This window comes from Trachinotus anak, unplaced genomic scaffold (assembly GCF_046630095.1).
Source record: "Trachinotus anak isolate AG129_WGS33_773 ecotype Australia unplaced genomic scaffold, CSIRO_AGI_Tana_v1 ptg000032l, whole genome shotgun sequence".
Lineage (NCBI taxonomy): Eukaryota > Metazoa > Chordata > Actinopteri > Carangiformes > Carangidae > Trachinotus > Trachinotus anak.
The window spans coordinates 23980201-24004360 of record NW_027273883.1 but is presented as its reverse complement, the minus strand read 5'-3'; the positions used below and the strand labels follow the sequence as shown (position 1 = coordinate 24004360).

General features: G+C 44.8%; 1 protein-coding gene across 2 annotated transcripts in view; it reads right to left on the bottom strand.

The window, feature by feature from the left end:
* Nucleotides 1-2: 2 nt before the first annotated feature.
* zfpm2a (zinc finger protein, FOG family member 2a) overlaps nt 3-24160 on the bottom strand; it is a 117392-nt gene continuing 93234 nt past the window's right edge. For both annotated transcript variants that reach the window (XM_071469597.1, XM_071469598.1), the window contains exons 6-8: nt 4007-4213; nt 3155-3382; nt 3-2797 (exon numbers count right to left, since the gene is read on the bottom strand). In XM_071469597.1, coding sequence (XP_071325698.1) covers nt 225-2797; nt 3155-3382; nt 4007-4213 — 3008 coding nt within the window. In that variant the 3' untranslated portion in view covers nt 3-224. The remainder of the gene's footprint in view (nt 2798-3154; nt 3383-4006; nt 4214-24160) is intronic.

Here is a 24160-nt window from a genome sequence, read left to right as displayed (position 1 = left end):
CATTTTTCTTTTTCTTTTTCTTTTTTAACCAATGGTTTTGCATTTTTAAGTGTTAAAACGATGAAAGAAGAAGCTTCTCTTGATTGTCCACAAGCAGCGTTTAGCACTGCGTGATGCACTATTCCAGACACAACAGTGTACCAAAACAAAGGAGAAAAAAGGGTTAAAAGTCGGGGGGGGAAAGGTGTGGGAAGGAGGAGAAGAACATGTCTTATTCCTCTAACTTATTTTACATGCTCTGCAGCATGTGATGAACAGTAAAACTTCTTATGAGTAATAAAGTTTGACAGGTTGTTGAACTGGATATCACAGAGGCGGCAGTACTTGCCACTTCCAGAGCCGTTCACGCCTTTATTGGCTGTGGGTGCCGCCTCCTCGTTTGGGGACTTGGAGGAAGGTGACATGTTCTCATTGGAGTCGGCCTGGTTCTCAGTGGCCCACGTAGGTGAGGGATTGGGGGGTTGGCCGTCTGGCTGGGGCTGGTTCTCCTGCTGCGGTGGAGCTGTGCCTGAACGCTCCTCAGACTTGTGCCCCCCGTTGACGATGACCATGCCCCGGTTTTTGGGCAGTAATGGAAGGGGCTCCTTGCCAGGGTGGGGGCAACCATTAGCAGCAGGCTGCGGGGCCTGCTCTCTGGTTGTTCCTGTCTCTCCTCCTCCTCCACCTGCACCTCCTCCTCCCCCATTAACACTCTGCTCTTGTTCGCTGGCCTCTCCCTGCATCACTGGTCCCCCGGTCACATAATCGGTTGGCTTTATCCCAAAATACGGCGATATTTGCTCAGGACCTTTCACCTTCTTTATTGCTCCGGGATAAAGGCAGTGGGGCAGAAACATATTCTTGTTCTCATCTTTTGATGGGATGAGCTGGGGCTCAGCAAAAGGCTTGAGTGCCGGCACAGGCCCCAGGTGAGGGGGGAACATGCCGCCATTCTGCACCATAACCTTCCCATTGCCATTCTTCTCACATTTGCCTGGGCTCTTATCGTAGACATCATCAGGGTTGTTATTGCCTTCACTCTTCACATCTGGGAACATGCTTGGCTCCAGGCTGCCAGTCTCATTGTGTTGTTGCTGCTGTTGTGGCTGTTGTTGCTGTTGCTGAGCAGCAGCAGCAGCGGCGGCAGCAGCGGCTGTTGCAGGGCAAAAGTTCTGTTTGTGCGCCAGGTAGTTCTCCACTTTGTTAAAACTTATCTTGCACACTGCACATTCGTGATAGTCCAACAGTCTTTTAGGAGAGCTACATGTCTTGTCAGGGACTGGCGAACACTTTTTGCTGAGATCAATGGGGGCGTCCAGCTCCTGCTGCTCCACAGTATTGCATTTAGGAGCCAGAATTGGTTTAGTGACAGTCAGAGAGGCCTCCAGGTGTTTGGGTACCATACCTGGGAAGATGTCACAGCGGGGGTGGAAGCGGTCTGCCAGGCTCTCTACGGCTTCCTGGGACGTACAAGGGTTCATAGGAGGAACTCCAAGGAAGCCGGGCTGACCCATAGGGGGCCTCTGGTGGTCCTGGTCAGGGAGACACATCTCGTACATCTTCCTGCGCTTACGGGTCCTCATGGTTCTCTGCATGGAGGGCACCTTGTTGGTGGACATACGTTTCATGGGGGGATCGTGACGAGTGGCACAGTAGTACTGCTTGTGGACCATATAGGTCTCATGACGACTGAAGGTGATATTGCAGGCCTCGCAAGTTGTCTTGGTTGGATCATTGTCACTTTCCACCAAGCCTGTACTGGGGCTTTTACCCTCCATCTGCTTGCCGTTCAGCCTCTCCTCAGCCCCTGTCGGGGTAGAGACCTTCTTCACCTGTCCGGGTAGATCCTTATCAGGCCCTTTAGCCCCAGCATTGATCATGTCCAACACATTGGAGTTCAGACAGGCAGACTGCATGAGGTGGCTGTCGGCCTCTGTGGGGTGGCAGCTGGCCAACATGCTTACAGAACTGTGACCACTGTTGGGGCTCACCGCCTCAGGGACCTTATCTGAGAGGGCGGAGAAGTCCGGAGACTTTGCCATGTGCTGCCAGCGACTGTTACAGTAGTGCTTTTTGTGGACCAAATAGTTGTCCAGGTTGCTGAAGGTGATATTGCATTCGAAACAGGTGGCCCCTTTGGGCATAAGAGGACTGTAGATGACAGGGGGGTAGCTGTTCCCTCCATGGCGCAGCCTCCGGTGAACCAGCTCTGACATTTTAGCCAGAATCTCAGAAGCCTGTGGGACTACTGAAATGTCTTGGGAGAAAGCAAACTGAGACAAGAAGGGGCCCATGGGAAATGTAGGCATGTTATGCTGCACAGGGGAGGAGGCCAGCCGGGGGCTGGAGGGCTCAGACTTGATCCTTGTGTAAGAAAAACTGGCTTTACTGCCTGGGTGCGCCTCTCCCTTCTGAACCGACAGCATGGGCTTCTTCTCAGCCTTGTCAGCCTCTCCGTCTGTGCTGGTCTCCTTGTTGAGGGCCCCTTTGGGACTTCCCAGCAGAGCATCCTTCCTGTTGGCCAGCTCAGCGCGGGCCTGCTGCTGCTGCTGCTGGAGGCTTTCCTCAGGCCCCCTGGGGGAATGCTCACTGCCGTCGCCTTCCCTGTGAAGTTTGCTGCCGTGCCCATGTAAGTCCTGATGCTGTAAGAGTTCCCTGTGGCTCTGGAAGCTGATATGGCAGTGATTGCATCTGAAGGCCGCCTGTGACAGGTGAGACATGATGTGATGCTGGAATGTAATAAGAGAATCTGCCGTGTAGTTACAGATTGTGCATTTCAAGCTGGTGCCAGGAGGGAGGCTCTCTTCCATTTTGACACCTGTGAAGGAGATAAAAGGGAGAAATGCTCAGAATCTCGCCTCCCACTTCTCCTTTAGAGTTAACTGTGGAAACCATCAAACGCTCATGCATTATGCCAAGCTTATTCCCATCCACTACATTTTTTTGCTCAAGGATAAACTGTCAACTATGATAGCTGACAGCAGGATATGTATATTTCTGAAAAGAAACGACAGTCATTTCCTCAAATGTGTGTCATTTTTTTCTTCAACAACACTAAGACCCTCTTTCTTTATAAACTGACTGGAAGTGGCCATCTCAAAGACCTGTGGTATTCACAAGAAATTCAAATCCATTGTGTTAAAAATCTTCTGTGATCCATGACATTGTCACTCACCACTGTGTGAGGTGCTCAAGTGCATTTCCAGGGCCCTCGCTCCAGAGAAGCTCTTGTTGCACTGAGGGAAGGGGCAGATACTGGGGGTCTGGTGGGGTCCAGTGTCGTTCTCCTCCACTACCGTCTCTGGCTCCCTCTGTCGCCCGCTGCAATAGTACATCAGATGGGCCTGCAGATTCCTCTCACTCCGAAACCAGATTCCACATGCCTTGCAGGGGAAGATGTCCTCTGGAGGGAGACCGAAAGGAACAAAGGGGGTGTGATATCAGGATACAAACATAAATTTCATATTTATGCATAAGTCTAAAGATAAAGAGTGTGCGCACATGCATACACACATACTGCTCTTCTATACTTCTGGAGTTGTGACTCTCAAAGCCTGTGTTAAAAGGCTTTTCCACCAAATCCTCAGCTGCTGCATATCGCTGTGTTTCTACCACTGGGTTGGTGCCCTTTCTCAAGGGCAAACAAGAACACTGGACCATCTGCTTACAGAAGCCTCCCTGTTGAGCTGAACCCAGATAGCCCTCGCTAAGTAAACAAACACACTATTTGCATGAGGCATGTATTTTGCAATTAACACGTTAGTTCGAGCCTCAGTGTGTTTATGTGAACCCAAAACTTGAAGGTCGATGGCTCTTATCTCCAGTGCGGAGACTCATCTGGGTTAATCTACGCCCGGCGGAGACGACGCTCCTTGTTAAGCAGGTGACTGAGTGCAGGCTGTGCACTAGTGTGTGTGCGTGTGTGTGTGTGTGAGAGAGAAAGGGAGAAGGAGCAACAGCACTTGTGTCTAAACAAAAGCACATCTCCATCCTGCTCCTGAATGTGCGCTTGTGCGTGGACACTCACTGTTGACGATGGCAGTGGGCAGGATGGAGGCCATTGCGGCCTGCTGCGGCAGGAGCTGGATGCTGTCCAGCAGCCTGGCTGGGTACATGCCCTCACTCAGAGACATGTGGTTCACCGCCTGCAGACGTGAGTCAAAGTCCACCGCAAACGCCACCAGCTCCTCGCCCTCCATCATGTTCTTGGTGGTGGTGCACCACAGTTGGCCACCTGGACAAAACAGAGATAGGAGACATTTAAAAGCTTGCTGTGAGAGAAGAGAAGGCTTTACTGTGTGTACACAGGAGCAACCGTAGTCTTAAATGTCAGAGCATTATGCAATCAGAGACGATATTTGCGTGCGACTTGAATGGCATGCACAACATCTCAAAGACTCAGTGTTTCAGTGGCGTGTTGCATAACAGGATGCTGGGTAGGACGTAAAATGAAATTCCAAAATAGAAAAATATTACATGATACATACTGCATTGTACCAGGAATAAAAAACAGACTATTATTTGCAGTAAAGATGTTATGTTTTCACCCCTGTCTGTTTGTTGGTTTGTTTCGTCAGCAGGATTATGCAAAAAGTACTGAACCAATTTTCACCAAACTCAGTGGAGGGATGGGACTTGGGCCAAAGAGCGCCATTACATTTTGGTATTTAATGGAATTCCTTTCTCTGAAGTCTGGTGTGTATTCTTTGACACTGGAATCGGTGTAGATCTGCGCTCTGTTGAGCCCCCTTCCAGTTTTTTCATTTACTTTTTCAGATTTCTGCCGCCATCAAATGACATTCAACATGAATTCCCAAAATCAGCTGCCACATTACTCTGGATTATCGACAGAGCATGCTATCAACAGTTTTCAGAGGGACTACTTTTTCTGTTGTTCCAATGACAGCTCTTTACAGTTTGGTCTGTGGGTTATATACACTAAAGGAGACTGTTGTTTCTGGAGTGACACACTGGTTTTTTAAAGAAAACTGATCTTCAAAAAGATCATTTCGTATTGCCATGAGCAATGACTGAATGAAATGAAATTCTCTTCACCTTGTTTTGGTGGCAGAGATTTGGAGGCAGAAATCTCAGACACATATCTTAAAAAATAGTCAAAACAAATCTATCCAACTGAAGGTAATTGTGTAAATATGTATTTGTAATTTGGCAGAACCTTTTAAAGGTAATTTCTTCCTTTATACTGCCACTCAAATGTCTTTTTAAGCTACTGACGTTCATATCCAGAAGCAAGGCGAACCTCAGCTGGGGTAAACTGTAGCCTACAGTGCTGTTGTCAGCAGGAACACTGAGACAGGTCCTCCATATTATTAGATTGTTGTGTTTTGGGATTAAGCATTCCTCTGAAATCTTCTGAACATATTCATTAAGTCAGAGAAAGGGGGAGGGGGCAGGAGGAAGGAAGGGGGGTAGAGGGAGAGAGTGAAGGTTTTAGCTTAGATAATATTTATCTCAGCACATGACAGGCTTTTCAGCTGCACTTCATTTTCCATTGAAGAGATTAAAGTTTTTAATATGACTATTTACAGAAATCTGGCTAGGGAGATAACAACAAACTATGATACACTCCCGCTAAATGGCAGAATTAGGACATTGTTTCTGAGGAAAGCTGGACAATTAATTAAAGCACGCTGTTAGCTTTCAAAGATGTGCAAACATACCGACGGAGTGTCAGGCTGAGAGGGGACATGTGATTTGAGCCCTGGCTGATGTGGAATAAAGAGAGTCCTTAGGAGAGGTGTGAAGACAGGGGGACGGAGCTAGAAAGCCCCCACACATGTGGAGCACTGATTACTCATGTTTACACAAAACCTATGAATCACCAGGTTTAAAGCCGCCCTGTAGACGTGGCGAAGGTGCTCCACTGAAGCTCTGTATGAAAACAATTCACCGTTCTGGGGATTTATTAGAAGTGGAAAACGAAGGGGTGGAAACAGTGCCACCATGTCTTTACACTACCACCGCATGTATTATGTATAAATCATTGTTAAGTTTCTAGAATGAATTGCCCCATTATTTCAATTCAAAATTGAATATTTCAGATTTTACATCACAGTTTTGATTAAAACCTTTCTGGCCCTTCCTATCTGCTGGTGAAGCACTGAAAATTAGACCGGCACAAACGTGTCAAAGGAGTGAAATGGTATTAAAATATGTTATCTTTCAAAGTCCCACTTGTGTGCAGGCTTCCTCCCCACCAATGTGTGTGTGTGTATGCGCCTGCCTCAGAGTGTGCATGTCAGCGCCACTTTAAAGAGCAGTGCCTATCTGTCGGCCAATCTGCTGTGACGAGACACACACTTCAGGCCGCTCCACTTCATCGTTTTGATTCTGTCATACCACACACTGCCTGGAGAGGCCCTTTGAATTTTTATCTCCTAATTAAAATAACAAAACTCCCCTCCACTGTCTGCCCAAGTTACCATCAAGGTAGATACAAACTGCCACTGACAATGGCGGGGAATATATCGCAGCCATAGCCACAAAAGTTTCTCTCCTCTGTATGGATCTCTTAGTTCAGACGCACTCAGCTTACAAAGAGAATTATGAACTAGGGCCTGACACTCAGATACAAATCAGTGTTTTTCTGGATCAATCCAAATCAAAGATACTGTATGCTCTCCGCATCTAAAATGAAGCAGATTATGTGGAGTCTGATGAAAATGTTTTACTGCATTCTGACAGCAGAATATGCACTCAGACTGCATCCCTTCAGCCAAGAATGCTACAGATCCATCTGTTGTGTGTGAGAATGCTGGAAGTGAGTTTTAGGACTGCATGTCCCAGTTTCACTGAGCTACACAAAACACTGAGGCAGCACTCTGCTTATTACAGTCACTCAACCAAGACAGGGTAGTGAGATACATGTGCCCTGGCTGCAGGATTATGGTTTAAACTACACTTAAATTGTCAGTAGAATTTGAAATCATCACTGTTTCACTCAGATTTGTGACAGTTTTTACTCCAATTTAGAAAATAATATGTAATGTTTTTGACTGCTTTCTGGAATTATCAATATTTCACATTTCACGAGTTGTTCAAGAATCTAAAACTGAAACATACAAATAAATGTGATTCACTCTGCAGCCACAAACAAGTGCAGGTAACGTGTGCATGTGCAAATGCTGTGCACAAACAAGTCATTTTCATGCACATGTGGAGATGCAAAGCATAGAAAAGCAGCTGCACAGAGGCATCAGGGGGGCAGCACACAAAAACAATGTTCCATGAAGGAGCTCTCGCAAGAAACAGGTGATTCTAATCACAGAAACACAGGTGAACCACCTATGACAAATAGGAGGGGGTGGGGGGGTGGGGGTGTCAAGAGTTAGAGTGAAAGACCAGAACTGCGGGACCTGAAACTGGAGGAAAGGCAGGGAAAAGTGGAGCTTGTGATTTGCACTTGTTTGCCTGCTAACTGTCTGCAGTGAGCTGCCTTTGTGCAGTGGCCAATGCAGTTGGAATGAAGGCTATTGTCTAAATCCTCCTGCAGAGCACCTGATAAAAGAATAAAGAACTATGACATATTCTAAAAACAATGGAGGAATTAAGGGGAGACAATAGGCCAGCTGCCTCATTAAAACAATCAAAAACGGCATCCTGTACGTAGTCCAGATAATTAAAAACCACTGCTTCCTCCAGTCTCTCAATACCATATCCACCAGCTCACTGAGGCCCTGAGACTATGGCTCTGCTGGTTAAATGCCCTCTTCTCTCTCTTCCTTTTGATTAATGGTTTATTTGAACATGCAGTTGAAGATGAACATATGAAGGAATTCATGAAACAAAATGACAATGCAAACCCTCCCCCCGCCCATAAGTACTTATAAACTAATCAAACCTCTCAGGATGAATCGCAGGGACTCAGGGCGTGTGTCCCCTCCCCTTTGCCTAAAGCCTGAGAGATTTCAAAGGGCAGGCATCACAGGCATTTTTTAATTTTCTCACTTTAAATGACTTTATAAGAAAATGGGTGTGTACAGTATCTGTGTATGTATGGGGGAGGCTGGGAGAATAGAGTATGAGATACTTGAGCTTTTTTTTTTTTTTGCTCCCTGCAAACCGCTACCACCACCATATCTTAATGAAGCCGCAAACAAATCTCTCATGCCTCGTGCAAAAAGCTGAGAGACAACAAAGCAGCAGAAATAACAGAAGGGCTCGGATAATTAAACTGGCCTGAAGACAGGTATTCAAATGTTGGTGTGTAAACAGCACAACTCTTTAATAGTTTAGCTGTAAAATGCGTAGTTAAGCACATCAGCACTTGCCTCTCCCATCTGTCCAAACACATTACCGTTGCAGAGGCCATTACAGCAGTGGAGTACAGTCCCACTGCGCCACAGCCACATATTATGGGAGGGGCTGAATGGGGCTTATACTGGGGCCTATTGGCAATACCTAAATACATCATGGGGTCATGTATTATAAAGCATCATGGTGCACTTTGAGAGATGGCAGAGTTTGAGAGCAAGATGTCACAAGCTTGATGACCCCTCTGCACATTTGAAAGAGCAACAGATTTAAATATGTGACACCAGATTCAGTGCGTAACTCGATTCTTCCTTTGTCAACCCTGATGTTGATGTGGAAACCTCTTTCTCTCCTTGTCCCCTTAAAGTTGTCGTCTCTGTCGACTGGCTCTGCGCTCACTGCTGGTCTTAATTGTGAAGAGAGGCCACTGGCGCCTGAAGCCACAGAGAGGGTTGTAATTAAAGACCTCTACTCTTCTTGTCTTCAAATCAGCTCCAACTCCTCCTGGTCAAATGGGAACAAGCACCTACGAATATCAAGTAGCTGCATGTTGTTAACCACTGGTTCTGTTTTTTTTTTTTTTTTTTTAACGGAAGCTTTATCATAGGAGGAGTAAATTACAACCTGACACCCAAATAACTTCCCAGGTAACTTCCCTCTATCTTGTGAAAATATTAATCACAAAGGGTGGATGAATAATATCTGTATCTGCACCTGACAGCAGACAGTGCTGCGACACACACTAAACAAATCCTCCTCATGAATACTGGTAAATATTTAGACTGTTTCTGGATCATCAGAGTTGAGCACATTAGTATGACTCATGGCTGTCAAACCCGCCGTCACAATCCCAAGCCGGAGCAAGCAAGCAGCAGAAAGGAAAACGCTGAGTTAGACACGAGCGGGAACATCATTCACAGGGTCAAACAAGCTTACTATTATTGACGGTACACTAAACTAGAATTAGCTGACTCTACTATTATTTCACTAAGGCAGTGACACAGATTGACTCTCTCCCTCTCTATCTCTCTTTCACTCTCTTCCTCCTCTGCCTCCTCCTTCTCATGTTTCCTCCCAGGCCACTAGGAGGCACTCTTCTCATGCTCAAGCTGCAGCCTGTGGATGTTTTGCTGTGATGATGCAGAGACGTCTCAGACATGGCAGAGCAGCACAGACACCAGTCTGCCTATACATCCTTGCAGGTAGGTGCTAAAGATCTTACTCTCATGAGAAATGTATTTGGATCAAAAGGAATTCTTCTGACCTCATTTTGACTCGAATTTACCTGGAAATTACGATGTGAAAGCTTCAAAACGTGGGGCTTAAATGTTGTGATTTTTAATTTTTTTTTTTCATGTTTAATAATCTTTTGTCTGTTGCTGCTGCGTTTCTGTAATGGCCATAATAAGGCACGCTGTAATGCTTCTGTCACTTTTTATATTTTATTCCTGAAATTTCAGAATTGTTGCAGACAAAACCGTTTTTCCAGGGAAATAAATAATATTCAGTAAATATGTGTTTACAGAGCCCTGACTTGCCTTGTCTCGTCTGACACCCCAAACCCCCCAGCTTTCTCTCCTTTTGCACTACAGTGTCCAGACTAATTTTAGCATCAAGTGTTTTTGCAGATATAGCCAGTTCCGAGAGCTCATGGATGGCCTTGAGCGAATGGCACGCGGGTCAGAATCCACAAATTAAAAAGTCCTCCCAGGGGAGCCTCATACACGCCGCTCTCTCTACAGTATACATTCACAGGCAACAAAGACATAAAAGCAGAACAGCACACAGGAACAATGTCATTCAACACACATTTACCAATTGTTTGAGGACAAAAAAAAAAAAAAAAAATGTAGCAGTGATGTGATTCAGCAAATGTTTTACTGAGTAAAAATGAAATGTTTCACTTTGAAATTAAAAGATGTTGCTGTGGTTAGTCTCTGGAGATTTGTGCAGCTTTTTCATTACAGTGAGAACGACACTGGCAGGGGGATTTTGAGGGAGGAAAAAAATAGAAATGTGAATTAGCAGCTATTTCTGCTCTGTTAGAGAGCAATGATGGAGCGTGACTATTTAGATTTCAATTTCAATTTTATTTATTTTCTAATGAAATTTATTAAATCAAAGGAGGAATAATTAACACACCAAATATCAACTGTTTTATTATGACTTAAACAAAACCTTTTTTTTTCCATTCTATGATTTAAAGTTAACCAAACCTTTTTTAAAATGCACAAAAATACTAAAGACATTTTCCTTTTTCCAAAACAAATTGAATGTGCTCTTCTCATGTTACACTTTCTATATTGCAGGTAACACATATGAGTTCTGTGCTGTCAGTCTGAGACAATACCAGCTACACATTCCTCCAGTACAAAGCTGTTCTCCTCATTAGCTGCCACACACAGGCAGCTCCTCCCTGTCCACAGAAAAGTGGAGGAGACTATTAAAGGAGAGCTGTGACTGGCTCCTCTCCGCTCTGCTCCGCTCCGCTCTGCTTTATTCTTTATTTGGACAGGTTTGTCCCATTGAGCACTCTATTAGCTCGCCTTCTCTGCGGGTAGTGCTGCCTGTGTCCTGGTTGTGGCCAGTCGACATGTGTTTACTGTGGCCCCCGCTGTGGCGGCAGGCTGGTTGGGGGCCCGTCCTGACCAAGCCCTGCTAATGGGACCAGAAGACCCCTCATGACAGGATGCCGCCGTGTTGAGCACCGCAGCAGACCCTACCCCTCCCTCCCCTCCAGCTGCGGCCCCATGGCCCATGTCCCCCTACCCATCATGCCTCAGCGGGAGCAGGTGAACGGCGGAGGGCCAACGGCGGCAAGCTCGGTTTTTCCTGGGAGAGCGGTGCGCCATTGCCACGCGCCTCAGTGGTTCCTCCAACATGGCTCCAGCCCTGCGCCACATGGGCTGGCTGGCCAGTCTGAGTGTGTGTTGAAGTGTGTGGGTGTATATGTGTGTGCGTGTGTGTGTGTATGTGGGGGTGTATGGTGGATGCCAGCCCTAATGCAAATGCTTGCCGTTTAAAAAATGGGAGCCTCTCTCCTCCTCTGTCTCTCCTCTTTGGAAAGGTCTATTTTGGCCTTCTGGTGCTGGCAGTTATCTTTTTCCTCTCCAGAAGGACAGAGCGCCAGAGAAATGCACCTGTCATCCACTTTAGAATTCAGCATTATTGATCTGGTCAGGAGGGATGGAATTTATGAAGTTATGTGTTTTTTTTTCATCAACACTTATTGATTTGTGCCTTAAAACAAACAATTTTTCTTATTTTCAAAGTGTCCCTGTGCCTTTACGGGTTTGCTAATTTGGTATTCACAACACAGCAATACACAGAAACAATGCACACACACACACACACACACACTGTCTGACACACATTAACACACCAGTCACCAATGCAACATCCCAGCATGCCCTCTGTCTCTGCTCCCCTGTAATTCTACATATTGCTTAAAGTATGTGCTAATTAAATTTTCTGTCGGTTTGCAAGAGAAATAAATAATCTGCAGCTAAAAGGCCTAATTGCGTTTGTCACATTGTGTCTCGGTGGCTGGTGCATCGGGAGCACAGCCGCTGCCCTTGCTCATTGCCATTCTGTCGTCCTGGCAAGCCCCCGCGCTGCCCCAGGTATCACCACGCGGCCATCTGGAGCCGACATCTGTCTCTCTATTGATCACAAGGGTTTAGCACTTGATCAAACAGACTGCGACAGGAAATTGCTCTTTTCCCCACAGAAAAGGCCAATCGCCTGCGTGAGGGTAATAGAGTGGAACTGAGATGCAGCACCAGCGCGGTGGGCAGGCGGGCACAGGAACAGCCAGGCAGGCAGCGGCACGCTGGTGTCGGCCGCTGTGGAGGTGGCAGGGATGGCACTGCGTCCACTTCGATGTTTCCAGGACCATGTTTCTAACCTTTCTGCTAATGCAACAGCAGCATTTGTGTGTTACATTTTTTTTTTTTTTTCCAAATTATAATTTTCAATCATGCAATTTCATAGTTTTCCAGTCTGAGCACATCACTGAGAATCTGTGTACGCATGCAGAAGGTGAGACCATCACCTTTGATTAAAAAACTGCAGGATCTATCTTTTAAGTCACTCAGGTAACTGTCTAAGCCAACAGCTGTTTGAAAGTGTTAGAAAAGCTGGATGCAAATGCAATATGCTACATGATAAGGACACCAGATGGTGAGAAATTCATGTGTTTCTTCAAAAAGAGAAAAAAAAAAATTAAATACATCAGTATCAGCACCAGGGCTGAGTTCTGATATTTGAAAAAGCCTTTTCTAATAATTAAAATAAACAGCTGAGGGAAATTCTAGTAGTGTGCAAACCTCTTTTTTTTTCTTTTTTTTTTAATATATGTCTTTAATATGTGACTGAGGACCTGGGTGTGGTGGGAAATCCCTGACAAGGCTGCAGTTGTCTCTAGCTCACTGTCAACCCCAGTGGAGTTCAACACACAATTAGAGCCTGAGGTGAGCAGCTCCTGAATGTGTGTTACAGTATGTTAGCTGAGGCTGCGGTCCACATCCAAAATACTGGTTTCCCTTTGCTCGGGCGTGCTTTCAAGGCACTCACTGTAACATCATGTTTAGCAAGTATGGACAATTTGATACTGAAGGTGACATTTATTCAGCATTGTCGAAAATATTTAATTGTTCCTGCAGAGAGCGAGATATGTTTCCCCTTGCCTACAGTGCTGGGATTGTCCTTTGGAATATGATGCAAATTTGGGATGAAGCAACTAATTTCTTCCTTGCACCCCTGTACACCCAGTCCACCCCCTCCCGCAATCCTCCGCCAGCCCCCGCCTCCCCAGACACGAGGATTCTGATTAATCGTGTGACCGCCCCTCGTTTTGCATTTTACACAATCTCACGGCGCCACGGTGAGATGTGTGAGGTGTTGTGCCACTTTTGGCAAGCTGAAAAGATGTAGCCCAAGGAAGAACAAGTCGAAAGTATGAGGGAAAAAAAAATATGACCAGGGGACGTGATAAAAAATTATCAGCCAGTGTGTTTTCCTGTTTGGTTTTAATCTACATTTAATTAAATTCTTATCTGCTGTGTGCTTATGGCTGCATCTGAATGGCGAGGCTGCATTCATTATGAATGGTAAAATTGAACTCAGTACATTGTGTGTGGCCCAATAAAGAAACAAGACTCTTATTGCAGTGCATGCACAAGCTCCGACAGACATGCGGAAAAAATAAGTCAATTAAGATCGGTCTTTAAATTACCGCTGTATCAAAACAAGGGGCGGGAGCATGCTCCATAATAGAATCCTGACAGGAGAGAGAGCACAGTTGGCTGTTGTTAATATACATCCCATTTGATACAGCCAATTGTATTAGCCTGTTTATGGAATGCACACAGTTGATGCACACTAGATTTACTAGTCTGTCATGATAGTTCATAATCGACAGTGCTGGAAAAAAAAAAAAGTTGACTTCTATGAATGTAGAGGTCAAATGAAAAATGGCTGAGCAGTATAATAAGAGTTCCTCATAAAGATTCTGCTGGTTTATCTGAATGTTAGAGGTCAACAGCAAAGGTCAATGACAGAATATAAAGACAATATGTGGGCCAGAGCAGATACTGAAGAGTTAAATCGAAGGGAGTACAGAAAGGAAAAAAAAAAAGAAGATTCAGCTCCAAAATTGTAATGCTATTGACAAAAGACACACAGCTTATAAGGGGCGGGCGGCACTTCATAAGCTAAGAACAATATCCCATAGGCAGCACCCCGGAAAACGTCGAAAAAGACCCTGAGCCGATACTACAAAGTTGGGCCCCGGCAAAATCCCTAAATCTTCCCGTTTGCTTATTCTGAGCAGCGTGGGGGGAGAGGGAAGCTCCCTGCTGCCTGCCCATGTTTACAGAGCCGTTCTCATCTCTAGGCCTTGCTCATCCACGGCACTGACACACGGTGTCGACATGATTAGGGGTCTGTCTTTGCATAGGGCTGCGTGTGTGTGTGCGGGGGGTGGAGGATCGGCAGATGAATGACTTTGGTGCATCGGAGAGGGATCACAGCAGATAATCGCTCCCGACTGCTGTGCCGGAGCTCTCAGATCTGGTCTTTAAAATAATGTTCGGAGTCAAGTCTCTCCAAAGCTTTTTTTTTTTTTCGCAGGTTATCTTCCGCATTTTATGTTTGCTGTTTAAATCTTAACAGGACACAAGCAGCAAGAGAGAGCAAATATGTCTGGAGTTGGAGGAAGCGGAGTGGAAATGTTATTGCGAGGGGTTAAGATTAGCTGGAGCAGGGGCTGAGGAGATGAAACTCCTCTCTTATTCCAATGGCTTTCATTCCTCGAGAAAAACTTGGGATGTTGAATTTAACCTTGGGAGGCCGGATTCCTGTAAGAAGTATGGAGGGGGATAATGAATCTGACCTCTCGCTTAAACTGACATTATTCAAAGGCTCAAACACAAGACAAACACCAAATCTACTTAAGTACATTTAAATACAGACCACCACTCGCACACAGACAGTGTGAATACAGTACAACATAAATTCCAATATCATAAATACTGCTATCACACAAACAGAGGAGCCATAAAGTACGGCTGCCTGTGTCTGGGACTATAAACCTCTGGCGTTGCTCATAGGGAATAAACACACATGCACAATTTACTGCACTAGATCCCCCCTTTGTTTATCTTTTAAATAAGCACACTTTATCACTCTCCTGCATAAGCAAATTGCATGCAATGTGTGTTGTTTTAACATTTGATATGCTGTCCAGAAGATTCATTTCTCCCTACGAATTCAATTGTCTTTGCAATATCCTGCTGCCATAGGCATCAGGCCCCATCACCTGTTCGTTATCACTGGCCGTCCTGTTTGGGAGCTCTTGAAATGGTGCCATGGCATTGACTCTCAGTTAACAGCAGGTCTCTGAACTTCTCACGGTTGATGGCGGAGGCTGGAAAATTACGCTAACAACTAATTAACATCATAAAGAGCGTTTAAATGGACGGACGACACCTGCAACCTTCATTTGCACACGCTAATGCAGAATTACCTGTGTTTTTATTTTTGCAGATAACACATGCATTTTTTAACACCTTTTAGAATATTCATTTCCGTGGCTGGCTTTAGAATTGGCACCACTGTCCTTTTTACTATGTACTGTAAAAAAAAAAAAAAAAAAAAAAGAAGAAGCCACCAGGCCAAAATAATAATTGTCAACACAGAGTGCTGGCAGAATTCCTGAAGCTGCTTTTTTTTTGTGTGTATGCACCCTATAAAAAAGTGCAGTGCCATATTCTGTGCCTGAAATAACACATCCCATTTCTAATTTCTATTTGAATGTAAAATATTTCCAGACGGCAGACATGGACCTCCAGTTACTGGTCCGAATAACAAAGTGCTGCCTGTCAGTCTGAGACACTTTGCTGGCTGGCTGAACTAAGCTGGTTTAGACTGACATGTCTTCGACAGTGGCAGCCTCAGCTTCCTCTGGCAGGCTCCTGGAGTCCTCTCTCACTCCAGCTCCCAGCCTCAGAGACTTTCGCCGGAGATGACCACAATACAGTCAAGTATCCGTGTTCTCAGCGCTCTGCCTGTGTCTTCCCTTTAAAGGTCTGAAACAGCGGCTAACTTTCACAGGACGGTAATGCACTCACACCTCATTACAGAGCCACATTATGGACTACAGCAGTAATACGGCTTTAATCTTCTCCAAATCGTTATAAATGTCAAGCTGGGGCCAGGGACTTCCCAGTCTACTGCACCAATGGCTTAGCCTGCTATCCCCTCTTTTCCGTATTAGCTATAGCCAGAGAATTACATTCACTGCCAGATCCCCTGGAACTTTCAACCTCTTTGTTCCAACATTCAATGCACCATTAACATACCCTTTGAAATTGTCTCCCCCCCTCCCCAAATAAAAGCCCCAAACAGCTAAATATGAAAACAGTTGATACCCCTGCCCTGCCACATACACCGCCCGTACCTCCCCCTTCTTTTCCTTAGCCTCTCCTAATGAGACGCAACATCCCTGTCTCTCCACTGAAGGATCCAGACTTTCTGTGTGATAGAGAGACTGCGGCTGTTTATTAATAATGAATTTGGATGTTTGCGTGTGGAATGTTATCAGCGCGCACACAATCCCACCAATAGTTTGCCCTGATGGGGTAGCTGGGTTCCTCATTAGCAGAACATATTTAATCCAGAAGTTTCTTATCAAATGTCACACCTGCATCTCTAAATGGCATTTTCACATTCATTCGCCTGTATTTGGGAGATGAGGCTCCAAGGTGCTTTGCAGAGATTAAGAAGGAGAGAGAGTGCAAGCTTATTTTATCATTTAGCGGGTCTGGAAGGAATCCAAGGAGTTTTTGTCTTGTTGTTGTAATTAGAAAGCCTTTTAAGTGATAACGCCTGCATAGGAATATGAATATGTAGCGATCAGACCAGTCCCCCCCCCCCACCTCCCCCACCCCATCTCTCCCTCTCTCTCCCTGTCCTCTCTCTTCTCTCTCTCTCAGCTTTTTTAAATTGTTGAATGCTGAGTTTTTGTTCTATGTACAGCAAGGATTAACTCAGAAGCTTCAAAAGTTTAATGAAAGACTTGAAAGTACACACGTTTTCCCGTTTCTGACTGTGACTATTTTTCTTTTTCCTGTGCGAGAGCAGACATGACATGAGTAGAATTTTTGTTTTTATACCTGAAGTGTAAAGGATGGCCTTCACTTTCCTCCAGGAAACATTTTAACAGCTGGACTTGATGCATTTTGTGACATCCATCCAAAACGAAAAGGACTGTTTCATAAAATACACCGTACAGTGCTGTCCCATTGTGCTTCATGAAAAGAAATAATATTAGAGAGCTTTCCAGCCTGCATTGAACCCAGGAGCCTGTTTAAAATCAGTGGAGAACTGAGCCTTTCCTGCAAAAAAAGAAAGAAAAAAACCTCAAATATTTAACATTTCCTGTCACAATGCTCCTCTTCAGGTGTAGAGAATGGAGCAGGTATGCAGTCTCCCCTCTCAGTAGTGGCATTTAGTCCTTGCGTATATCCAGAAAAGCTGCTGCTAACCATCGGGCCAGAGATAAGTGCAAAACTGAGAAGTATTGATCCAGTAATAGTGGTTCACGCTTTGACTCTGACACCTTAACCCTGCAGACATAATGTCATAGCCTCTTATCCTTTCCTCTTAACACAACCTGCCTATCTCCCACAAGCTGTCACCTCTAGTAATACGCTTCTCAAAAGCTGCCTTAAATCACTGAAATCATTGCACTTTCAGACATTATTTATTTTCCCACCTCTTAAAAGTGAAGCATGATTTACAGTTTGGTAAAAGGTTGCGCCTCCATCCTTCCCCACCTTCCACCCCCACCACCACCACCACCCTCCATTTCCCAATAGACTTCCTAGGGTTTTCTGTCAAGGTAATTCCATTTATACCATTGTAAGAGCTGCTACGTAGCAATTACGATGTTAGGTCTGTGTAATTGTGTTGGCTTACAGCGCATGACAAATACAGTCGAGCTAGACCCTGCATAGTGATCCCAGATGTATGCTGGTTTAGACGTTTTCATTAATTGAAAGCGTCACTGTGTAACAGTGCAGTATTACACTCTGGCAGGTATGAATGAAGTCTAATACAGCTTAATTACTCTACAGCTAAATATGTATTGTGGGGAACCCTTATGAGGCTTTTTTTATCTGTTACAAATCACAAGTTTAAACCACTGGAGGGTGGGAGTGATAATTAGTCTGGATTTAAGCATCCAGAATTCTAATAGAAAAATGCTTCAGTGAATACAAACATCTCGCTCACACACACACACACACACACACACGCACACACACACACACACACACACACACACAAAAGACTGTAAATGATCAGATGTTTTGCCCAAACTTTTTTGATCGATGTGTTTCAAAAGGCTGCCACGAGAGCGGCTAGGCCACCGCTGAAGGATGCCAAACGTTGACATTATATGCAAATTTTGTTTATTATCTTGCAGGCAGCACAGATCCTGCCTTGGTTGGGGCTGGTGCAGCCCACAGCAACTTCCAAGCAAGGTTTATGCACAAGGGTTTCTAATTAGCTCTCTGAGGGCCGCAGTTAGTGCAGCACTTTTCACAACAGCCGTTGGGAAGTTGAACACTAACTTGGAGGGCTCCATATGTTGCCCAGGAGGCCTGAGAGACAGACTGATCCTGTGTGTTTCACATTAGGAGACACTATGTTCACTCCTGAGAGCAGCTTTTCATTCTTCTGTGGATGGAGAGGGAAAAAGAAGCAAACCAGTGAATGGTCATTAGTTATGTATCTCTAGGCTGCCTTCATTTAAAATATAGCCTTTTAAATATGAAGCCCTTGATGCATAAGGAATCAATTCAGACCAAGATAATGAGGCAACTATAAATACAACACAAGGAAATGTGATTTCTGGATTTCAACTTTTGTCCCTGGCAGCCGAGGAGCTTCAACTCAGAACAACATGAACATTTTTCTTTCAACCGGTTTACGTACCAGCCGCAGGTCATAAGGACGTGGTTGGGACAGATAATGAGTGGACATGTGTGATCAGGTTTAGGTAAGAAAACATTCAGATTCATGTTAGGGAAAGACTGAAGTTTCTGTTAAATGTGAACAAAGTAAAAAGTCTCATGCTTTTTGTCATTGTTGACTATTTAAATATTTAACCAAGACCACAATCTAACCAGGTGCTGTGACAGAACCTAAACACAGCTATACTTTAGTTGCTATCAGCGGTTATTGTGTTGCAGGATTGGATAAGGACGTGAACTTTTTGCAGTTATGTTAAATGTCAACATTTTGTGACCTGTCATATATTTCTTTTTATTATCCTGATTAAAAAAAACTGAATTGCTGAAAACCACTGAACAGTCACTGAGGCCACTCAACAGGAAGTGATGACCTCTTCACAAACAAATAAAAACAGTCCAATACTTCAGGATCTCGGGCTTTGATGCTCCCAGCTCAATCTGAATAGTTACATAATTCAGATTCAACACTGTCCATTTAAATGTGCAGCAACCTGAGCTTAGATATCAGCAATATCCATGTAGAGTCCATGTCTCCCTCATAGGCCTCAGCTAACCCTCATCTCCTGGTAGCCGCTGAGCTTCCATTACAAAGCTCTGATGATCTTCTATCGCCTATAAAAGCAGATTTTCACTGAAGAAAAAACCCTGCTTCACCCTCCCTCTCTGCTCTTTCTTTTCTTGAATTGCCATCTCAGGTTTCCTCCCTTCACTCTCAATCAGCACGCATTTTGCTTTTGACCCCGGTGGCGCAAAAGAAGACGATGTGCCTCATTAAATGAGGCATCACACTGGTTTTCTCAACTTATTGTCTCTTGCACCTTATCCAGCCCTTCATCTTAAACTTGGAATAAATTAGAACGATAACGATCCAGCGAGTGCCATTAGTCACAAATGAAGTGGTTAACGCAAAAAAAAAAAAAAAAAAAGGGGGTGGGGGGGAGATAAGGCTGAGATCTGATGCCGATTCATAAAAGGGAAGGCAGATTGTTGTAAAATGGCAGATAGACTGTGCAAATTGGGTGCCGACATCATGAGGCAATGTTATTACCAAATTAGCTTGTGCTTTTTTTTTCTTTCCCGTCCTTCCCGATCATAACCCTGGGAGGAATGGCAGAGACAGTATTGTGTGGCGTTCACAGACATTATTCTTTATACAAATACTTCAAATTATACAAGAGGCACTGATGCTGCATTTACCTCTAAGATGTATTTGCTTTTAATTCATACATTCGATTGTGACATTTTAAACAATTTCTCTATTGAGACTCAAGGCATTATGGGCCAAATGGCAGTCCTGAGCAAATAGAAAATGGAAGGGGATGGGGTCTAGATAAGAGAATACAGTGTTTGTTCAAGTTGAGTCTGCTGCTCCTGTTGGCTGAGGACTGTCTTTTGTTCTCAGGTGAAGCTTGGTCTCTATCTAATGTTTAGTCATGGCCTTACAACTTAATAGTTCTAATATTGGGTGGAATAATTCATACCAAAAAGAGATTTTCAGAGGAGAATCTTTTAGCTAAACTTGGAAAAGAGAATGAGGACAATAACCCAATTGAGAGCAGAGGACAATTATCATGTAAAAAAAAAAAAGCAAACCGAGTGACACATCGCAGGCCGAGGTAGCATCGCTTCTTTCTGAAGAAGACAAACTGGTAGATTGAAGGTCTCTTGAATCCGGGCTGTCGCTGGGGGTAGGGGAGCTCTTGTAATTTGCAGAACTGAATCCATGGAGCGGGCATAAGGGAATAAGTTGGAAAGGGAAGAAGACAGAGAACAAACCTGGCAGGCATGTTGAGGCCATGCCAGTCCTGCCTGCGCCACGCGGTGTGGCAGGGGGGCAGTGCCAGGAAATGTGGCAAGAGGAGGAAAGATCAAACAACAAGGGCTGCAGATCTCCACCAATCTGCTCTGTATTAATGTCAGAGCCAAGGAGCAGCTGAACCAGACGTGATCCACAATGTGTGACAGCGATGCATGTGTGTGTGTGTGTGTGTGTGTGTGTGTGTGTGTGTCTATATGACCATTCGCCACAAACTGGACCAAATTCATAATGGCCTGGTGGCACAAGAGACAACTCAAATCTGTCATAGGGTGTGAAACATTTTTCCAACTTGTCTTTTGAAACTTGAGGACAGCAAACGCTCAAGAGTTTGCATCTTTAACTTCGTTACTGTCTCATTTCTAATACGAGCTTTCATTCTGAGGTGTTTTACATGTGTCTCCGCATGTCAGACACACAGTAGCCCATGATGGAGTGTTGGGAACCTGGTGCCTGTATCGACACGCCTCTCAGCTCCACTGGGCTGCACACCCAGGCCTGCATCCTGCTCCAAAAACTTGTTCTGTATAGCCGCAATAAAGCAAGCAGACGGCAAATGAGCTCCACGCTGCCATCGCTCCCTCCCGGACAGATGGCAAAATTAGACAATATGCTTTCCAAAATTACACTGAAATCACATGGCCACGTGTCTGTCTGCCTGCCTGTCTGTCCATCCTTCCGCCTGTCCGTCCTGCATGGCGTCTCGGCCATCTTTGTTGGGGTGTGGCGTCTGGGCAGGGGCAGCGCAGCGTTGTTTGGGGATGATGAGAAAGACGGAGCCAGCCTCATTGCCGTTGATTGATATCGGAGCGCTGCGATGGGATGTAGGGCCAGCAGGAGCATCGGTGGATGTGAGGAAGAGAATGGGAGTGTTGGGTGGGGGTGTAGCTGGGGAATGAGCCTGTACTATGACAATGCATGATGAACAGCCTGCTATTTAGAGTGCATCTGCAGGAGCCAGTTTGTAGCGCTGGGTCCTTGGAGAGATGTGGGAGGAGAGCAAATGTTTGAGGAGCGGACTCCGCAACTGCTGAAGCTCCCACAGCTCCGTGTATTTTGGGAGTGACACAGAGCATCTTATGACAATATTAGCCTCTATCCCTCCCTGTCTTTTTGAATACAATCTTGAACTGGAGACTGATAATGGTATCTCCGACTGATAGGGGAGTCTCTGCTGCGAACTGGGAAGGGTCTGCTGTTTTCAGGGAATCTCTGTTAAAAATCTTGTCTGAGGGAAATTACATTATTCCTCTGCTATACGCAGTGCGAGATAGAATTGCAGAAGTTGGCAGCTTGACTATCTTGTCATGTAAATAATTTAACAGAGTGGCCTTCACACAAAAAAGCCACCCCTTTCATTGTTACTGTACAAACAGAGCACTTACACTTTATCCTAGCTTGGAAGTATGGCAACAAAAGATAGATACATGAAAGTCTCATCATGACTGTGGATTTCATCTGCAGACAGACTGGAAAAAAATGGGACCCAATCTGACCCAAAATTATAAAAATATAGTGATGCAAATGAACTTCAAAGCTTTAAATACATTTAAAACTCACCTCAAGCTCAGCTGCAATGATTAAAGTATCAATTTGAAAGTGAAAAAAATCCTCTAATTAACTAAATAAACATAAACACAGCCATTACTGGGATGAAAGTGGAGCTGCAGATGGCAGGATAGTCTGATTCTGGACTGACTCATCAGTATAGCAGCCAGACCAAGTGAGTAAAAATTAGGAAGTTACACCGTGGCTGAAAGAGTTGGCTTTCTGAAGAGACCAATGGTATATATATATTCAGGAGACTGATCACAACCACAGACTGCTCATCGCCAGCTTTGATTGGCCTCCCGGTCTGTCGCTTGGGAGAAACCTCAGTCCCTTCGGTGACGGCTCTGTCTCCGTCTTTGTGCCCTGTTCAAGCAATTACGCCCAGCTACATGTTTTCATATGGGAATGGACGAGGAAGGGGAGGGTGGCAGCAGAGAGGGGGGGTGTCATGTGAAAAAGTCATTTTGGCGCTGCACTCTTCAGTTCCGGTCATGCTCTGTACCGACGCAAATTAAAACCTCCCCAGTAGCCTATGTAAATATGCTGCCTACTGCGCTGCGCTTTAATGAGCCATGATATGAAAGACATCGAAAACCAATGGAAAATAACTGGCCACTTAAAGGTGGGGTGCGTTTGACAGGTGACAGGTAGAGCTAAGTTTAGGACGGGGATGGGTGGTGGTGGTGGTGGTGGTGGTGGTGGAGGTGGGGAGTGGTGGTGTGGGTGTTGGGGTTTGCAGGATGATGGGGGCAGACCAGCTCTGGCATTCAGGAATAATCTGGAGCTGTGCGCTGCAAGCCAGGGGAGAGTAACCAGGTTTTTAGCCTCAGGCATTTCAAAGAATTCTGGGTGGCGGCAGTGGAGAGGGAGAAGGGGGAGCAGGTGGGGACTGTGTGTGCGTGTGTGTATGTGTGTGTTTGTGTGTCTGGGTACCTGGTGTGTGCTCATTTTTAAGGGGCTGGGATGTTGTTAGGTGAGAAGTGAAAGGAGACAGTTACTATGTCTCCTGCCATGAGACACAGCTCATTGTCACCAACTTAAGAAATGTACATAATTTCCCTCTGAGCAGACACACACACACACACACACACACACACACACACACACACACACACAGCCCTCAATCCTCTAATAACCTGTCTTCTAAAAACCTTACAAGGATTACCTATCTGGAAATCTGCTTTGTATGCAGAATGTGATGGCGGAATGGAAATGAGCAACTGTTCAAGATGGCGCCTACCAAAAAGGGAACCACATCTGCACAAACCGATTAATCCGAAACATTCAGAGGAATCTCAAGTCATTTACAATATCACAGAATCCATAATCAAGATTCACTGCCAGAGCCTGAGTCTGCGGCACAGAGTCAATGCCCAGTTCAATGAGGGCTGATGGAATGTATAATTTCATGACAGATGCACGCATTCACAGGGGAACACAGGGTCATTTTAACATTCACAGGCAAAAAAATACAACAACTTACCCTAGAAAGGAAATACACACCCAATTATTAACGGGGCGAAAGGAAGCAATAGCAAATGAAATATGTAAAATGTTTGTTCACTGATAGCAGAGTATTCATAAAATGCTAATTTATTATTATTTGTACAAATGCGTGTTGCTAATAATAGGAACGTATCTATGTATCTATTTAGAAACACAGCATCCTATGGATATAAATATGCGTCTCTAATTGGACAAATCCCTGTGTATGTCTAACATTAATTAGGATGATCATGTTTATCATAAAGATTATGGGCTTATTTGTTCTAACAGGTGACTCACTGTGAAGACACATTAGAAACAAACCACAGCGGTCTTGGACTCAGTGGGAGGAGACTGATTTCATGTGTGGCAACTTGAACGCAATGCATTTTAAATGTGAAAATGGGGCAAACAGATATGTAGATTTTATTTTTTTTTTTTAAATCTGTGGCATGGTTTGTTGGTTTGAACCTTGCCAAGCCATGCTAAATCCAGTCTTTAAAGCCACGCAGCGAGC